The sequence below is a fragment of the Blennius ocellaris genome (assembly GCF_963422515.1).
Source record: "Blennius ocellaris genome assembly, chromosome: 23".
Classification (NCBI taxonomy): Eukaryota; Metazoa; Chordata; class Actinopteri; order Blenniiformes; family Blenniidae; genus Blennius; species Blennius ocellaris.
In genome coordinates this window covers 5,081,837-5,097,244 of record NC_137672.1, presented here as the reverse complement: position 1 = coordinate 5,097,244, position 15,408 = coordinate 5,081,837, and the positions used below count along the sequence as shown (strand labels likewise).

The 15,408-nt window shown below is 48.0% G+C and overlaps 1 protein-coding gene across 1 annotated transcript in view; it reads right to left on the bottom strand.

Moving 5' to 3' along the window:
* Positions 1-13,482, bottom strand: part of usp12b (ubiquitin specific peptidase 12b) — a 29,071-nt gene extending 15,589 nt beyond the window's left edge. Inside the window, exons 1-6 of the mRNA XM_080519097.1 lie at positions 13,355-13,482; positions 8,458-8,538; positions 8,254-8,337; positions 7,366-7,495; positions 6,988-7,280; positions 4,836-4,912 (exon numbers count right to left, since the gene is read on the bottom strand). Coding sequence (XP_080375223.1) covers positions 4,836-4,912; positions 6,988-7,280; positions 7,366-7,495; positions 8,254-8,337; positions 8,458-8,538; positions 13,355-13,402 — 713 coding nt within the window. The 5' untranslated portion in view covers positions 13,403-13,482. The remainder of the gene's footprint in view (positions 1-4,835; positions 4,913-6,987; positions 7,281-7,365; positions 7,496-8,253; positions 8,338-8,457; positions 8,539-13,354) is intronic.
* Between the last annotated feature and the right edge of the window lie 1,926 nt (positions 13,483-15,408).

Sequence of the window (15,408 nt, the reverse complement as noted above, 5' to 3'; positions counted from 1 at the left end):
ACCCTGTTGAACAGTCTGGCGGAGGTGATGTTGCTCTTCTCTCTCAGGGAGCCCCCAGACGAGGCAGTCAGCCTCATTAGATGTCCCAGTTTGGTGCAGCCGGCCTGTCTGAGCTTCTCCCGAAGGCTGGCGGATTGCAGGGTTTGAGAGTTCAGGAAGCTGTTGTTGAACAGAGGCTCCTCGAACAGCCACATGCCGGGAGTCTGGACGACTTCTCGTTGGGCCCCCAGGGTTTTCCAGGCTTGTAGCACTGAGTTGTAGAAGGGGGTGCTCCCAGCCAGGTCCAGCCCTTCAGCCTCCATCAGGAAGAGCTGTTTTCCCAGCCCCAGGTTCCCCACTCTCCCCAGGAGCAGTCGAGCTGTGCTCAACCATCCCGGACCACAGCCGTAGAGCAGTCTTTGAGCCGTTTGCAGTCTGAAGGAGGCCATTCTTGACTTTAGGTCAATCAGTCCCTGACCCCCCTCAACCACTGGCAGGTACAGAGCTGCTGCTTGGACCCAGTGATAACCCGACCAGAAGAAGTCCAGGACCGTCCTCTGGATGTCTTCAACCAGGCCTCTCGGTGGTGTCAAGGTGATGAGTTTGTGCCAGAGCATCGAGGCAACCAAGCTATTGATCACCAGAACTCTCCCCCTGTACGACAGCTGAGGTAGCAACCACCTCCATTTAGACAACCGAGCGCACACTTTCTCCTTAACCCCCTCCCAGTTCTTGAGTTTGAAAGCCTCAGTCCCCAGAAATACTCCTAGTATTTTTAACCCCTCCCTCTTCCATTCCAGCCCCCCAGGCAGACTGGGAATCGTCTGCTCCCTCCACTGACCCAGCAGCAGAGCCTCGCTCTTCCCCCAGTTCACTCGTGCAGAGGTCGCCTTCTCATATAACGCCAGGGAGTTCTGTAATCCCTGTACATCCTCTTGACCAGACACAAAGACATTTACATCGTCTGCATAGGCAGAAAGCACTAGAGGATGCTCGAGACCACAGTGCTCAGGCAAAGAGAGCCCTCTGAGCCGACCCCTCAACCCACACAGCAGAGGCTCGATGGCCAAAGTGTACAATTGTCCAGAAATGGGACAGCCCTGTCTAATGCCCCGCCGTACAGGGATGGGCCGGCTCAGCCCCACCCCAACCTTCACCAAACACTGAGCATTAAAATACAAAAGCTTCACCCAGGACACGAACCCGTCACCAAAACCAAAACCTCTAAGTGTAGAAAACAAATAGGAGTGATCTACCCTGTCAAACGCTTTTTCCTGATCCAAGGAAATGACACCGGTGTTTACATTAAAACCATCACACACATCAACCACGTCTCTAATTAAGAAAATGTTGTCCATGATTGTCCTGTCCAGGACACAGTAGCTCTGGTCAGACTGGATGATGTTACCCAGCACCTCCTTCAGTCTGTTGGACAGGGCTCTGGACAGGATCTTATAGTCTGTACAGAGCAGAGCTACTGGCCTCCAGTTCTTTAGCAAGGCCAGGTCGCCCTTCTTTGGCAGCAGGGAAAGTACCGCCCTCTGGCACGACACTGGAAGGGAGCCAGTTCTATTGCTCTCCAGGAGGACTCCATGAAGATCATGGCCCAGGATACTCCAGAACTTCTTAAAGAAGTCCGTGGTAAGCCCGTCGATCCCCGGAGCTCGGCCCGATGACAACTGGTGGACCGCCGCAGTCAACTCCTCCAATGACAGCCCTTCGTCCAGAGCAGTCTGTTCCCCTGGGCTGAGCTGAGGAAGACCCTCCAGGAGCTCCGCCCGGCTCTCCAGGTCACAGGACTCGGCGGCAAACAGCTCAGAGTAGAAGTCCACTGCATGGGTCCTCATCTCGGCTGGATCAGTGGTGACTCTCCCCCCTGGGAGCTTCAGGCTGGTCATCAGCTTCCTCTCTGCTACCGACCTCTCCAGGTTGAAGAAGAAGGAGCTGGGAGCATCCATGTCTTTCAGCTGCAGGAAACGGGATCGAACCAGGGCTCCTTTAACTCTCTCCTGCAGGAGTGAGCTCAGCTCGGTCCGTTTCTCCCTCAGCAGGGGGCCAGTGGTGGGTTCTGTGTCCCTGTTTAGACCTTTCTCTATGTTCCTGATGTTCTGCTCCAGGTTCTTTATTTCAGCCTTTACCCTAGCTGAAGAGAAGGAGGTGTACTGTTGACAGAAGACCCTGATCTGTGCCTTTCCCACCTCCCACCATAACTTCAGAGAACTGAAATCTGGTTTCTTGCTCTTCCAGTTAAGCCAGAAATGTTTGAAGGCCTGACAGAAGAAGGTGTCTTGCAAGAGTTTGCTATTAAGGTGCCAGCAGGACTTGACCCTCTGCCCTGGAGAAATTATTAGCTGTACTGTGACTAGATGGTGGTCAGTGAACCCAACTGGACTGATGCTACAACTGAGGATTCTGGGTCTGAGAGAGCTTGAGAGGTAGAACCTGTCTAGCCTAGCTGCTCTCACCTGGTTGTTACTAATCCTGACCCAGGTGTACTCCCTGGATTGTGGATACTTCACTCTAAAGGAGTCCACCAGGTCCAGTTGGGTCACAGCTATTCTGAGGGTCTGAGCTGATCGGGGGTGTGGCTCTTCTCCAATCCTGTCAATGGTGAAGTCTAAGGTGCAGTTAAAATCCCCCCCCAGTATAATGTGGTCTTGGTCATGGTCTGCCAGTTTGTTTTTTAATAAAGTGAAAAGATTGACTCTGTCTGCTCCAGTACTAGGAGCATAAAGATTGACAAAACAGAAGACAGAGTCCTCTATCCTGGCCTGCACGATAATGAGACGACCCTGAACCACCTCAGTAACAGCCAGGACAGTAGCTGTGGTGGTGGTTCTAAAGAGCACAGCTACCCCTGCACTGAAATTGGTCCCGTGACTGAGGTGGTAGGACCCCCCCCACCATAGACCCCAGTCGGTTTCGTCTGAGCTGACGGTGTGTGTTTCCTGGAGGAACAGCACATCTAGGTTTTTTTGTTTAGCTAGCTCAGGGATGAGAGCCTTCTTCTGCCTGTCCCTCCCCCCATTCATATTCAGAGACGCTATATTGAGGCTCCTCATGAAGAAAGAGAGGGAAAGAGACAGGAGGACAGAAAAGACCAGAGAACTGTTAAAGAAAAGATGCACCCCGTGAAGCATGATCATCACTTCCTCTTCAGTCGCTTCACAGTCTTCACACTGTTCCTCCTCAGAGCTGTGATGTGCTTCTTCAATCTGAAGCGTTTCTTTTCATCCAGCAGGTCAAAGCCGACCTGCTTCTGCAGCACCTTCACAGTCCTAATGAATTTGTTAGAGTCACTGAAGTAATCTGTGACTTTAACCGACTTGTTGAAGGTCTGGTCCAGGAAGGCCTTGACCTCCTCCAGGGTATACAGGTCAGTCTGCTGACTGACAGACCCAGTGGTTGAGGTGTTATCAGAATCCTCCTCCTCCTCTTCTTCCTCCATGTCCTCTTGGACTGAGAGACCTGAGACCTGGCTGCTGCTCAGCTCCTGTCCTTCACTCACTCTCACTACTTTACTGGAGTGGCTGCAGGAGGCTGCTTCCTCCTCCTCCTCCTCCTCCTCCTCCTCCTCCCCTGTCATCATGGCTGAGCTGTCAGTCAGATCTTTACAGTGGGAAAGCCTTTTGTTTCTTTTGCCCTTCACTAAGACCTTGGTCCAGTTCTGACCATCCTCTCTGCTCACTGCAGCTCCCAGAGCTGACGGTTCTCCCTCCGGAGCCTCAGTCTCCCCAGTCACCGTCCGAGGGCCCGCTGCAGCAGCAGCAGCAGCAGCAGCAGCAGCAGCAGCCGCCGCAGCGGCGGCAGGAGCGGCACCGGCACCAGCAGGTGGGGTGTCAGCGACACCCGCGGCTTGCCCCAGCAAGCCCCCCCCCGGCAGCCGCGGCGGGCTCCGCGGCGGGCCCCGCCCCCTCGCCGGTCTCCCGGCGCTGTTTATGTGGACACGCCACGCGTTTATGTCCAATATCGCCACACTCGAAACATTTGGGCTGTCCAGAACTGGCGTACACCATGTAGGACCCGTCCCCGTGTCTCACCCTGAAGGACACCTCCAGCGTCTGGGTCGGGGACTCCAGGAACATAAACACCTGCCTCCTCAGAGACTGCACATGCTTCAGTTTGGGGTCTCTGCACCCCAGATTGACAGTTTTAAACCCACTCGCCATTTTCCCAAACCTACGCAGCTCGTGTTCCAGCTGCTCGTTCTTAATGAACGGAGGGACTCCCGACACGGTGACCCGTGTGGACGGGACCGACAGCGGGGACACCTGGATGAAGGAGTCCCGGATCACCACTCCGCTCTCGATCAGCTGGAACACCAGCGGCTCGTCCTCCAGAAACACCACCACCGCCTTGTTCATCCTGGACGCGAACAGGATCTTCTCAAAGCCGCTTTTCTCTGCTACGGCCAGCAGAACTTCCTCCACACTGACAGCTCCATCAGGCGGGACGATTCGAACCCCCTGACGGAGGGACGGAGCCGGCGTATCGGGGGACGCCATGTCTCCCGGAGGAGACGCTCCGAGAGCAGAAACAGTGAAGAGAACGACTTACCTGATCATGCAGTGAAAACCCGTGAAGATCAGTGGAAAAGACAAATAAATAAATCCACACCGCAAAAAAGTTTGGGAGAGTCTCACACACCTCCACCACCTCACTCGCACTCACACTCACACCGGAAACGGAAACGAGAGAGAGAGAGAGAGAGAGAGAGAGAGAGAGAGATAGATAGAGACAGAGAGAGAGAGATAGAGACAGAGAGCGAGAGAGACAGAGACAGAGAGCGAGAGAGACAGAGACAGAGACAGAGACAGAGACAGAGAGAGAGAGAGAGAGAGAGATAGAGAGAGTACCTGAGACAGTGTGTGATCGACGTGTTCTGCTCTACGTCCACCGACAGATCCAGGAAGTCCTCGTCTTTACTGCTCACCTGCAACACAAGCAGACGGTGTTGAATGAATGAATGAATGGTTCATTTCGGTTACAGTTTCAATAAGTGCAGTTGATGAATTTTTGTGCATTCAGTTCCCACACTGTTTCCACAATAGACTTGTAACTGAAATGGGTATTAGGCTGAAGCAAAGGCTTATTTTAGCCGATCCCTTAAAAACCCGTGCGGTTACCCCAGACACCAGTGATGCAAAAAATATAGTAAAATTTTAAAAAAGCAACTGGAGAAAATAATAATAATAATAATAAGCATAGCAGTCGTAATACGGGAGAAAAAATTAACATGGAACATAACAGAAGTAATACATGAGAAAAACCAAACAGAAGTAACAGAAATTATTGTTCATTGTAACATTAATTATTTTTCTTTTTACTGTTTTTTTGAAGCAGAACAGTGATTTTCACAGTTTTAAGTTGTCACTTAAACCGACTCCCAGAATAGAAACACATCTGTATTCCACCTTTTTCAAATACACACAGTCCTCTTAAGTTGTAGTTGTTTTCTCTTCATTTAAAAAAAAATGTGAATAGCTGTGGGAAGACTATTATTCTTTATTCGAAATAGTATTTCTAATGTTTTTAAATATACTATATCTTTACATTTTAATGTTCATGAGGTTATAAATAGTTTATTAGTATTTTCTCAATAGGAAGCTTTATTTATTATTCTAATAATTCTTTTCTGGAGTTTAATAATAGGGTACACGAGGCCCGTTGAGCTGCGCCGCGTATGATAAATAAACAAACAAACGGAGAAACACACGCCGGCCCAGAGGGGCTGCAAAACAATCAAGCGAAATAAATACCAAAAAAAAAATGTAAACGTCGAGGATTAAGTGATACAATAACAATTTTATTCCCATTTTATATAAATTAATAAAGCAGTTGGAAAAGAAAATCGAAATATTTCATGAAATCACATTTTTCTCCTTTTTAACCCGGAGGCCATAGTAACCAACACAAATATTTCTATTATGCTAAAAGTGTTTAAATGCTCGGATTCCTGCTGGATACCACTGTGACTTCAAACGTTCCACTTTCAGGATAGAATTTCACTTTCTTTTATTATTAAATCCTGTGTGAAGAGGCTAAAACCCTGAGTGCTGAACTCATTTCCAGTTTTCAATCCATTTGGACGAGACTCACACAAGAAAAGACGCCGTTACTTTCACACTGTGGCTCATTAAAGTGGCCACGTTATGTAAAACCCACTTTCTAAAGGTTCTCCAGCAGGACTGATCGTCTCCACACCTGGAACGACGCCCCAGATGTGTAGACAGTGTGTCCTCTCTCTCCCTGGCTTGTTCCAGGTTTTAAAAAGTGTGTTGCTCCAAGCAGCCAATCAGAAATCAAACCCTATATAGTGTCATCGGGGGGGGGGGGGGGGGGGGGGGTTTAGCCAATCACAATCAAGGTAGGCTCCTCCCCCTTTGACTCCTCCCACAATGAGGCAGCTCAAGTACTTCCTCCTCTTCCCATATATGTGTGGGCGGAGCCAGTCCAGCTCACACAGACACAGCAGATTGTGAATGTAGCTCCTATGATCCAATATTCTGATGGAGGAGAATCAAGGAGGAGCTGGATTTGGGGACAAAAAACTTTGAATTCAATGGTTTTATGGTTGCTCATGTGATGTGATGTATTTAAAAATGTCTTTTTTTAATAAAAAAAAAAAAAAAAAGAAGTGATTTGGACATTTCACTGTATTTTGCACTAAAAGGTATCACTAGAATGGGCTTTATGTTGAGATGTGAGTCATTTGTGGGTTTGTAAAAGTATACACAAATATACACACTTTATATGTGTTCACAAATAATAAATTAGAAAAAAGAAAGATAACCATAATTTTCATGTTTGCTCAAATCAAATATCTAACATCTCATATTATTTCTATTCAAATGTCATTTTCATACTTTTTTTTTACATTGCGGATTTTACGTAGAATAAACAGAGCATCTTCCTCCAAATAAATGACATAACTTAAAAAGAACTCAATGGTTTTGTACCAACGAGACCATGAAAGTGATGAAAAGCTGAATAAATCAAAGGACTCACAGCTTCACAGTTGAGGCAACGCGTCTCGTTGGTCAGCGTTCCCTGGAAGATCTCGTGGACCCACGTCTGCTGCGTCTCCTTCCCTCCTTCCACTTCCGTCCCTCCTCCTCCCCCTCCCCCTCCTCCTCCTCCACCTCCTCCCCCCCCTCCTCCTTCGCCTCCTCCGTTGTGCACCAGCTTCCCGTTCTGCTGCCTCTCCTGGCTCTTCTCCTCCTGCAGCAGGTCGGCGATGGTGTTGAGGAGGTAGTTGAGGAACTCGTGGGCGTCCTGCTGCATGTAGTTGTCGAACAGCTCTGAGGGACGGCGGCAGACGGGCGGAGTCAGAAAACTGAACGGGGGTGGAGACGTCTCGTGCGGCTGTCGCTGCCGAATCACTACCGTTCTCTTTTCTCAGGCGGGAGATGAACTTCTTGGGAGGAATGACGCCGACCTTCTTCTTCTGCGTGGCGATGCTGTTGAAGAGGTCGGCCAGGCAGGTGAGGAGGGACTCCTTACGGCGAGGCTGCACCTGGGGGGGGGGAGGAGGGGGAGGAGGAGGGAATGAAAGGGTTGAAGATGGAGGAAGAAGAGCAGGAGTGATAGCACAAGCAGAAGAGTGACAAGAAGATGAGCAGAACGATGTCAATTCCGGAAAGGTTGAGAGAATAATGTAAGAGGAGGAGGAGGAGGAGATGAAAGAAGGAAGAGAAGAAGGGACAAAGGGGGAATAAGAAGGTAGAGGGGAAGAGAACATCAGGGATGGAAAAGGAAGAGGAAAGTGCGGCGAGACAAAAGAGTGAATGAGGAAGAGGGGGAGAAGCAGGAGGAAAAGAATACAGAGGAGGAGGAGGAGGAGGAGAGAAAGGTCAAGATGAGTGAGTGAGAAGGAAAATGGAGGAGAAAGAGAAGTAGACATGGAAGGAAGTGGAGCAAATGATGGGAGGAAGAGGAGGGAAAAATGATTAAAAGAGAGGGAGGAGACGGGTCAAAAAGAATGAACAAGGTGGAAGGTGGAGAAGAATGATAGGAGATGAAGAGAAGGAGAACGACAAAGGCAGGATGGAGGAAAAGGTGGAAAGGAAAAGAGAGGGGGAACAAAACGAGACGGAGGAAGAGGAGAGGAGGAGGCCGGAGGAACGTGACGGGGAGAAATGAGAGAGGGAACAATGAGGAGAGGAAGGAGAGGTACAAGATTAAGGCGGGAAAAGAAAGAAAGAGAGGAGGAGGAGGTTTGTGGTCCAACTTTGAACAATGGAATGGTTTCCGTGGCGACGGAGCGTCTCTCACCTTGTAGGCCAGAACCTTCTCCCTGAACGGCCGGCAGAAATACAGAGCCTGCAGCACCGAGTTACAGTAGCAGGTGTTTCCAAACTGCCATGGAGAGAGAGGGGGAGAGAGAGAGAGAGGGAGAGGGAGAGAGAGGGAGAGAGGTAGAATTCAGTGGAGGACATACCTCGGTGAGGACGAGACACGGAGACGACGGACACTCACGTTGACCAATCCAAAGTAGTGCTCGTTGACGGGGAACTGTTCCGGTCCAATCTCCTTTTCCAAGGCAGAGGCATTGGCGCCCTGCAGAGCAAGACAAGACGCTTCTCAGTGGACGGGACTCATGGAAACCCCAAACCAGGGGCGTCAAAGTCATTTCAGTTGAGGGGCCACATCAACCTGATCTGACCTCTGGGGGCCAACAAGACAAACGTAACGTATTACAGTGTTTTTCAACCACTGTGCCGCGGCACACTGGTGTTTCCGCGAGATCTAGTCAGGTGAGCCGTGGGAAATTATCCAATTTCACATTTTTTTCTAAAAAAACATTTGTTCTTACAGCTGACAGTGTGTTGCAGAGTAATCACGTATAAATACTCTTCGCCACTAGATGGCAGCACAGAACTTTGCAGGTGAAATTGAAACTGACAGACGTCAGTGTGGTTAATCTCCACCTCCTGCTACCATCTTGTATCAAAGTACTGTGTCAGTGACAGTGATGGAGAAGTTTTTGAAAAGGAAGAATGTGAACCAGGATCTCAGCTCTTCATCCATCAGGTCCAGGTTTCACACTGAGGGAGTCACTATTAAAAAAAGAAATTGGGAAATACTTTTTTTCTGTATTTATTTGATTCCTGTTGATAAAACTTTGATGAGAAAGACTTTATATTGTTAATAGAGGCTACAGAGTTTCACATTTTAACATTTTCGGGTGGTGGTGTGCCTCCAGAGTTTTCCAAAGAAAAAAGTGCCTTGGCTCTAAAAAGGTTGAAAAACACTGGACTATTAAACTGCAGCTATGGACAAATGTCAAAGTCTTTCCTTCTTTTGATCCTTTTGTAACTGCAAGAATTTGCCACTCTATTGTGAAATTTACATATTAAAGGAAATCAGATATTATAATTGCAAAAAAAAAAAACCCTGTCACCTGTATCTGGATATCGTATTTGGGATTTAAAAAATTTGTCATCATCTGGAAATTGTTTTGAGTTTACATGTCTAAAGTATCACATCACATGAGTTGGACTCATTGTTTTATTGTGAAAGGTGTTGTGTCATGTGACCTCCACAGAGGCATTAATGTCGGGGGTCAAATTCTGACCGAGGGCGGTTTTAAATGTCATTTTTGCCAATCGAGTGTTTTTTAGATCAGCCTCTGTCCGTTTTCATATTTATACTTAAAAAAAAAATCACATGGCGGCCGGATTAGATGGTCTGGCGGGCCGCTTCTGGCCCCCGGGCCCCATGTTTGACACCCCTGCCCTAAACATTTCATCTAATGTCCAAACAGCCACAGAAACCGTCACCAAACGCTCCTTTGTCCCTCATTGTCTTCTGTTCTTCCTGCGTTGTTTCTTCCCACGAGCGTCCAGAAGCTGCAGCTTTGTTTTTACGTTCTCACTCTTCAATTTCACAAATCATTGCTGTATTTCGAAGCATTAAAAAGGTTTGTTTTTGAGTTGTTTAGTTGAGTTTCATTGGACTGGTTCAATAAGAAATACCTTCCAAAAGAGTTTATTAAGTGATTAAACTAGGATAAAATACAACGTCTTCGAAAAGTAATAAGGGCTCAGCAGTAACATAAAATTAGAAAGAAATATAAGAAATCCTCTTTAAATGAATAAAATGGTTTATTTTAAGCATTTTGAACATCAACTGTGAAGTTAAATTGTTAACCTGTAAACTTTCCCCCTAAAGGAACCAGAAGAAGAGAGTTTAGTTGGAGAAGCTTGAAAACAGCGTTCGTACGTTAAAAGCTTCTTTCTCTTTCACTCTGGAGGATTTGATCTCAACAAACAACGTTTAGTTTTCCTTTGATTGGAGCAAAGACTCACTAGAACATGAACATAGAGAGAGAGCGGGAGGGAGAGAGAGAGAGAAGAGAAGGGAGTGAGAGAGGGAGCGAGCGAGAGAGAGAGGGAGCGAGCAAGAGAGAGAGGGAGGGAGCAAGAGAGGGAGAGAGAGAGGGAGGAAGGAAGAGAGAGAGAAAGGGAGTGAGAGAGGGAGGGACGGAGTGAGAGAAACAGAGGAAGGGAGTGAGAGTGAGGAAGGGGGAGAGAGAGAGGGAGGGGTGAGAGAGAAGGACAGAGTGAGAGAGAGACGAAGGGAGTAAGAGAGAGAGGGAGAGAGAGAGGAAGGGAGAGAGAGAGGAAGGGAGTGAGAGAGAGAGGAAGGGAGTGAGAGAGAGAGGGAGAGAGTGAGAGAGGAAGGGAGAGAGAGAGAGAGAGAGGAAGGGAGCAGGTGGAAGGAGTGATAAGGTTCATGATGATGATGATGATGATGATGATGAAGCAGTCACGCTGCTTCATCATCACAGAGTCAACAGGAGGCGGAGCCACAGACTCAACCTGCAGACATCCGGAGCTCAAACGTCACGTTCTGAACACAAACAGTGTCGGTGTTTTTTATGTAGCTTCTGCAGTGTTCTGTCCTTCTGGACCACATCTATGATGTCACTGTTTGTTGTTGTTGTTGTTGTTGTTGATGTTTCTGTGTGAGTGTGAGTGTGAGTCTCTGGAAAAGACAAACGAACGCTTAAGGTAGTATGACATTGGTTGTTTTTATACACTCAAGGGTAAAAAGGAAACTGAAAAGCTAAAAACAAGCCGGGCCTGCTGGTGATTTCCACGGTGTGATCGTCTCTAATTGATTTCCTAGAGAGACTGAAAACAAGCAGACCAACAGTCCAGACCGCCAAGGAGGCAAACGAGACCGAACAAACACGCTGGCGGCCTGCGAATACCTCTCCTCCAATCCCACTTGTGTCCTGGATCCAGAGACACACCCAGAGACACGCCCAGAGACACATCCAGAGACACATCCAGAGACACGCCCAGAGACACATCCAGAGACATGCCCAGAGACATGCCCAGAGACACGCCCAGAGACACGCCGACACACCCAGAGACATGCCCAGAGACACGCCGACACACCCAGAGACACGTCCAGAGACACTCCCAGAGACACGCCCAGAGACACGCCGACACACCCAGAGACACGTCCAGAGACACGCCGACACACCCAGAGACACGCCCAGAGACACGCCCAGAGACACGCCCAGAGACACGCCCAGAGACACGCCGACACACTCAGAGACACGCCGACACACCCAGAGACACGCCCAGAGACACGCCCAGAGACACGCCGACACACCCAGAGACACACTCAGAGACACGCCGACACACCCAGAGACACACTCAGAGACACGCCGACACACCCAGAGACACGCCGACACACCCAGAGACACGCCCAGAGACACGCCGACACACCCAGAGACACACTCAAGAGACACGCCGACACACCCAGAGACACACCCAGAAACACCCAGAGACACGCCGACACACCCAGAGACACACCCAGAGACACGCCCAGAGACACGCCCAGAAACACGCCGACACACCCAGAGACACACCCAGAGACACGCCGACACACCCAGAGACACACCCAGAGACACGCCGACACACCCAGAGACACACCCAGAGACACGCCCAGAGACACACCCAGAAACACGCCGACACACCCAGAGACACACCCAGAGACACGCCGACACACCCAGAGACACACCCAGAGACACGCCGACACACTTAGAGACACACCCAGAGACACGCCGCAACAAAAAGACGTCCATCACCCGGGGAAGGCGCGGCGCGTCCAGGCGGGACGAGCGACACCCACAACTTCATCTTCCAGCGTCTCTGGAACGTTGCTGCGCCGCACAGCACAGGCGCTTCACCCAGAGACGCTGACCTCTGACCCCCAGGCACAGGGTCCTACAGCTCATCTCCTGAAAACACGCCGGAGCTTCAGTCTCACAGTTTAAAAAACAACTTAAGCAGTCTCGGTGTGATTTACATGATCAGGTAGTAACTGATTCACGCACCGACCTCCTGCTCAATCTGACCACAGCTTCAGTGCCGTTATGTGTTTTTACCACCTGATGCAAAAAAAAACTTCACACCCATTTATCAATCTTTACAGTGAAGCCAAACATGGAGGAATAACAACAGTGGGGCGTTCCAAACAACAGCTCTGGAAATCCATTAGATTCCTTGATCCCATGGAAATATTATTATTTAGAGAATACAATTTAAATAGCAATACTTTCTACAGAAATGTGTGGTCCGTTAGCGAGCTTTCCCAGTGAAGCTCAGCTTCCTCCAGAGTAAACCTGCAGCATGAGGAACCGTCCAGGCTTGAGTCCCATGACCGGAAGTGTGGATTCCTCCAGCAGCTACAGTTTGAGAGGAAGCAATGGCAGCTGTTTACATCCCTCCTCTACCTCCCAGTCAGCCTCTCCGACGTGGAACAGCTGCTAAACGATCCAACGTGAGGAAAACCAGTCGGGCTCTGTTCAAAACCCGCGATTAAATGAGTTTGAACCCAGGAACAGCGGCTACTGCCTGGCGGGCAGCTAGCAGGCTAAGCTAGCTGGTCCTCCCCGTAGATAAGAAACAGTGATTCCATCTGTCCAGCCTGTCTGCCCTCACGTGAACAAACTGCTCGCAGCGCGAGACCAGACCACCTTCCATTCAGCACGCGACGTTTGTGCAACAACAACAACAACATCCGCGTGTGGGTCGTAGCGGAGCCGGACCGGGCGGTCTCGCGCTGCACAACTTCCAGGGAACCTGCTGTTATCATCATGCCGTGCTTAGCACGCGAGCTAGCGGCTAACGTCCAGGCGGCGAGCCGATACTCAGCGGCGGGGACCGGAGACACGGGTGGGGGGGGGGGGGGCGATAACCGGGACGAGTGGGACGGGGACCGGAGACACGGGCCGCAGTGAGACCTGGACGTGGGGACAGGACGCTGGGCGAGGGGGGCCGGGGAGCACGCACTGCGTAGCGGGCAGCAGGGAGCGCGGCGCGGCCACAGCCCAGCGGGGTTCGGGGCAGCTTACCATCGTACAAATCGAGGCGATCTTTCGGACTGTCATCAGTATTTCCATCCGTAAGCCGCCATGTTGGACCGAACCCCGATGTGGAAAGAATCCGAGCCGATGAGGCTGCAGAGTTCCGGGAAAGCAGTCTGCCCCTCGTCCGGGGAGTCTTGTCAAGTTACACCGGGTCAGCGCGACTTCCTCCGGGGTGGACTTTCACAGTAACACGCAGGGCACGTAAACTGTTACCGAAGAAAATGAAAATAAAATTGAAAACGCACCGTTAAATTTATTTTCTATTATTATTATTATTATTATTATTATTATTATTATTATTATTATTGTTGTTGTTGTTGTTGTTGTTGTTGTTGTTGTTGTACTACACTACACAATTTGTTTTCTATTATTAGTAGTAGTAGTAGTAGTAGTAGTAGTAGCATTGTTGTTTGTTTTCTATTATTATTATTATTATTATTATTATTATTATTATTATTATTATTATTATATACTAATAAGAATAATAATAGAAAACAAATTTAACGGTGCGTTTTCAATTTTATTTTCATTTTCTTCGGTAACATTTTAAGTGCCCTGCGTGTTACTGTGAAAGTCCACCCCGGAGGAAGTCGCCCTGACCCGGTGTATATATAATATAATAATAATACATTTATACATTTGTTGTTATTATTATTTGTGTCTTTGCATGTTCAATAATCCTTGCTTGAGTGAAAGAAGAACTATTTCTTTATTTATATTTATATAAATGAGCTAAAATCCTGAAAATATTATTTACACATGATCGTCTTGTATTGTCCAACTCCAGTTTGTGGTGGGGATTTATTTTGAAGGCGTGACGTCACTACTGCCGGTTGTCCAGCCCCGAGCTGTGAGGAAGCGTCACTCGCTTCGCAGAGTCTTCGGTTCTTTACACTGGGATGGAATCGGCGGGCGGTGCATCATGCAGGAAGTTATTAGATAAAATAAGAATTATCCCCGCAACAAAAATAAGGAAACGTGCGGTTTTCACACTTATAGTAAACCAAACAATTCCTATATCGTTTAAATGGTTTCTTCTTTAATGTGTTCCCGTGGGTGATTTTCACTTTTCATGCTTGGACAATGTTTAGGAAGTTCTTCAAAGTTGATTGACGACCTGCTGAAAACCTCACATTAAACATGTTCAAACCAAAATGTCCATTATTTCAGTCCTCAGCAGGCAAAACACTTCATATCAACATATCAAACAACTCCATATTCTGCATTCTTCACTTATTTGGCCATGTTCGAATTACTGCGTGGACGTTTGGGGAAACATGTAGAAATGCTCATTCTCCCATCATGCAGACAAAAGAGCCACCAGCCTGGTTCAGAAGACTTCCAGGACCACACTAAAGACAGAAACTATTAACATACAGAAACGTTCCACTGATAAAGAAGGTTACAATTACAGAGGAAAGCTTATCTTCTGATCCACTGAAAAAAACCAAAACTTCTCCGTCATTTCCTCACTCACAAAAATAATTTGAGTTCATGTAATTTAATCATGTCACACACGTTTAGATTCAATCACTTTTATTCATGTTATCTGAACAACACTAGAATAAACCATTTAACAACAAGAAGCTCAATATGCTCATGTTAATCAAACACGTCAACGTGTGTGTGTGTGTGTGTGTGTGTGTGTATGTGTGTGTGTGTGTGTGTGTGTGTGTGTGTGTGTGTGTGTGTGTGTGTGTGTGTGTGTGTGTGTGTGTGTTTCCTTTATTTAATCAGGACAAACACACTGAGATTAAAAATCCCTTTTTTGCAAGTGTGTCCTTATTTAAAACATATTTAAATATGTATTTAGTGGTTTGGTATCTTTGTCGCCATGTTGGAAATCAATTAGTCAAACTCGTTTTATTTATTTAAGTATGTATGTATGTGTGTGTGTGTGTGTGTGTGTGTGTGTGTGTGTGTGTGTGTGTGTGTGTGTGTGTGTGTGTGTGTGTGTGTGTGTGTGTGTGTGTGTGTGTGTGTGTGTGTGTTTGTTTGTTTGTTTGTTTATGTGTGTGTGTTTGTTTGTTTGTTTGTTT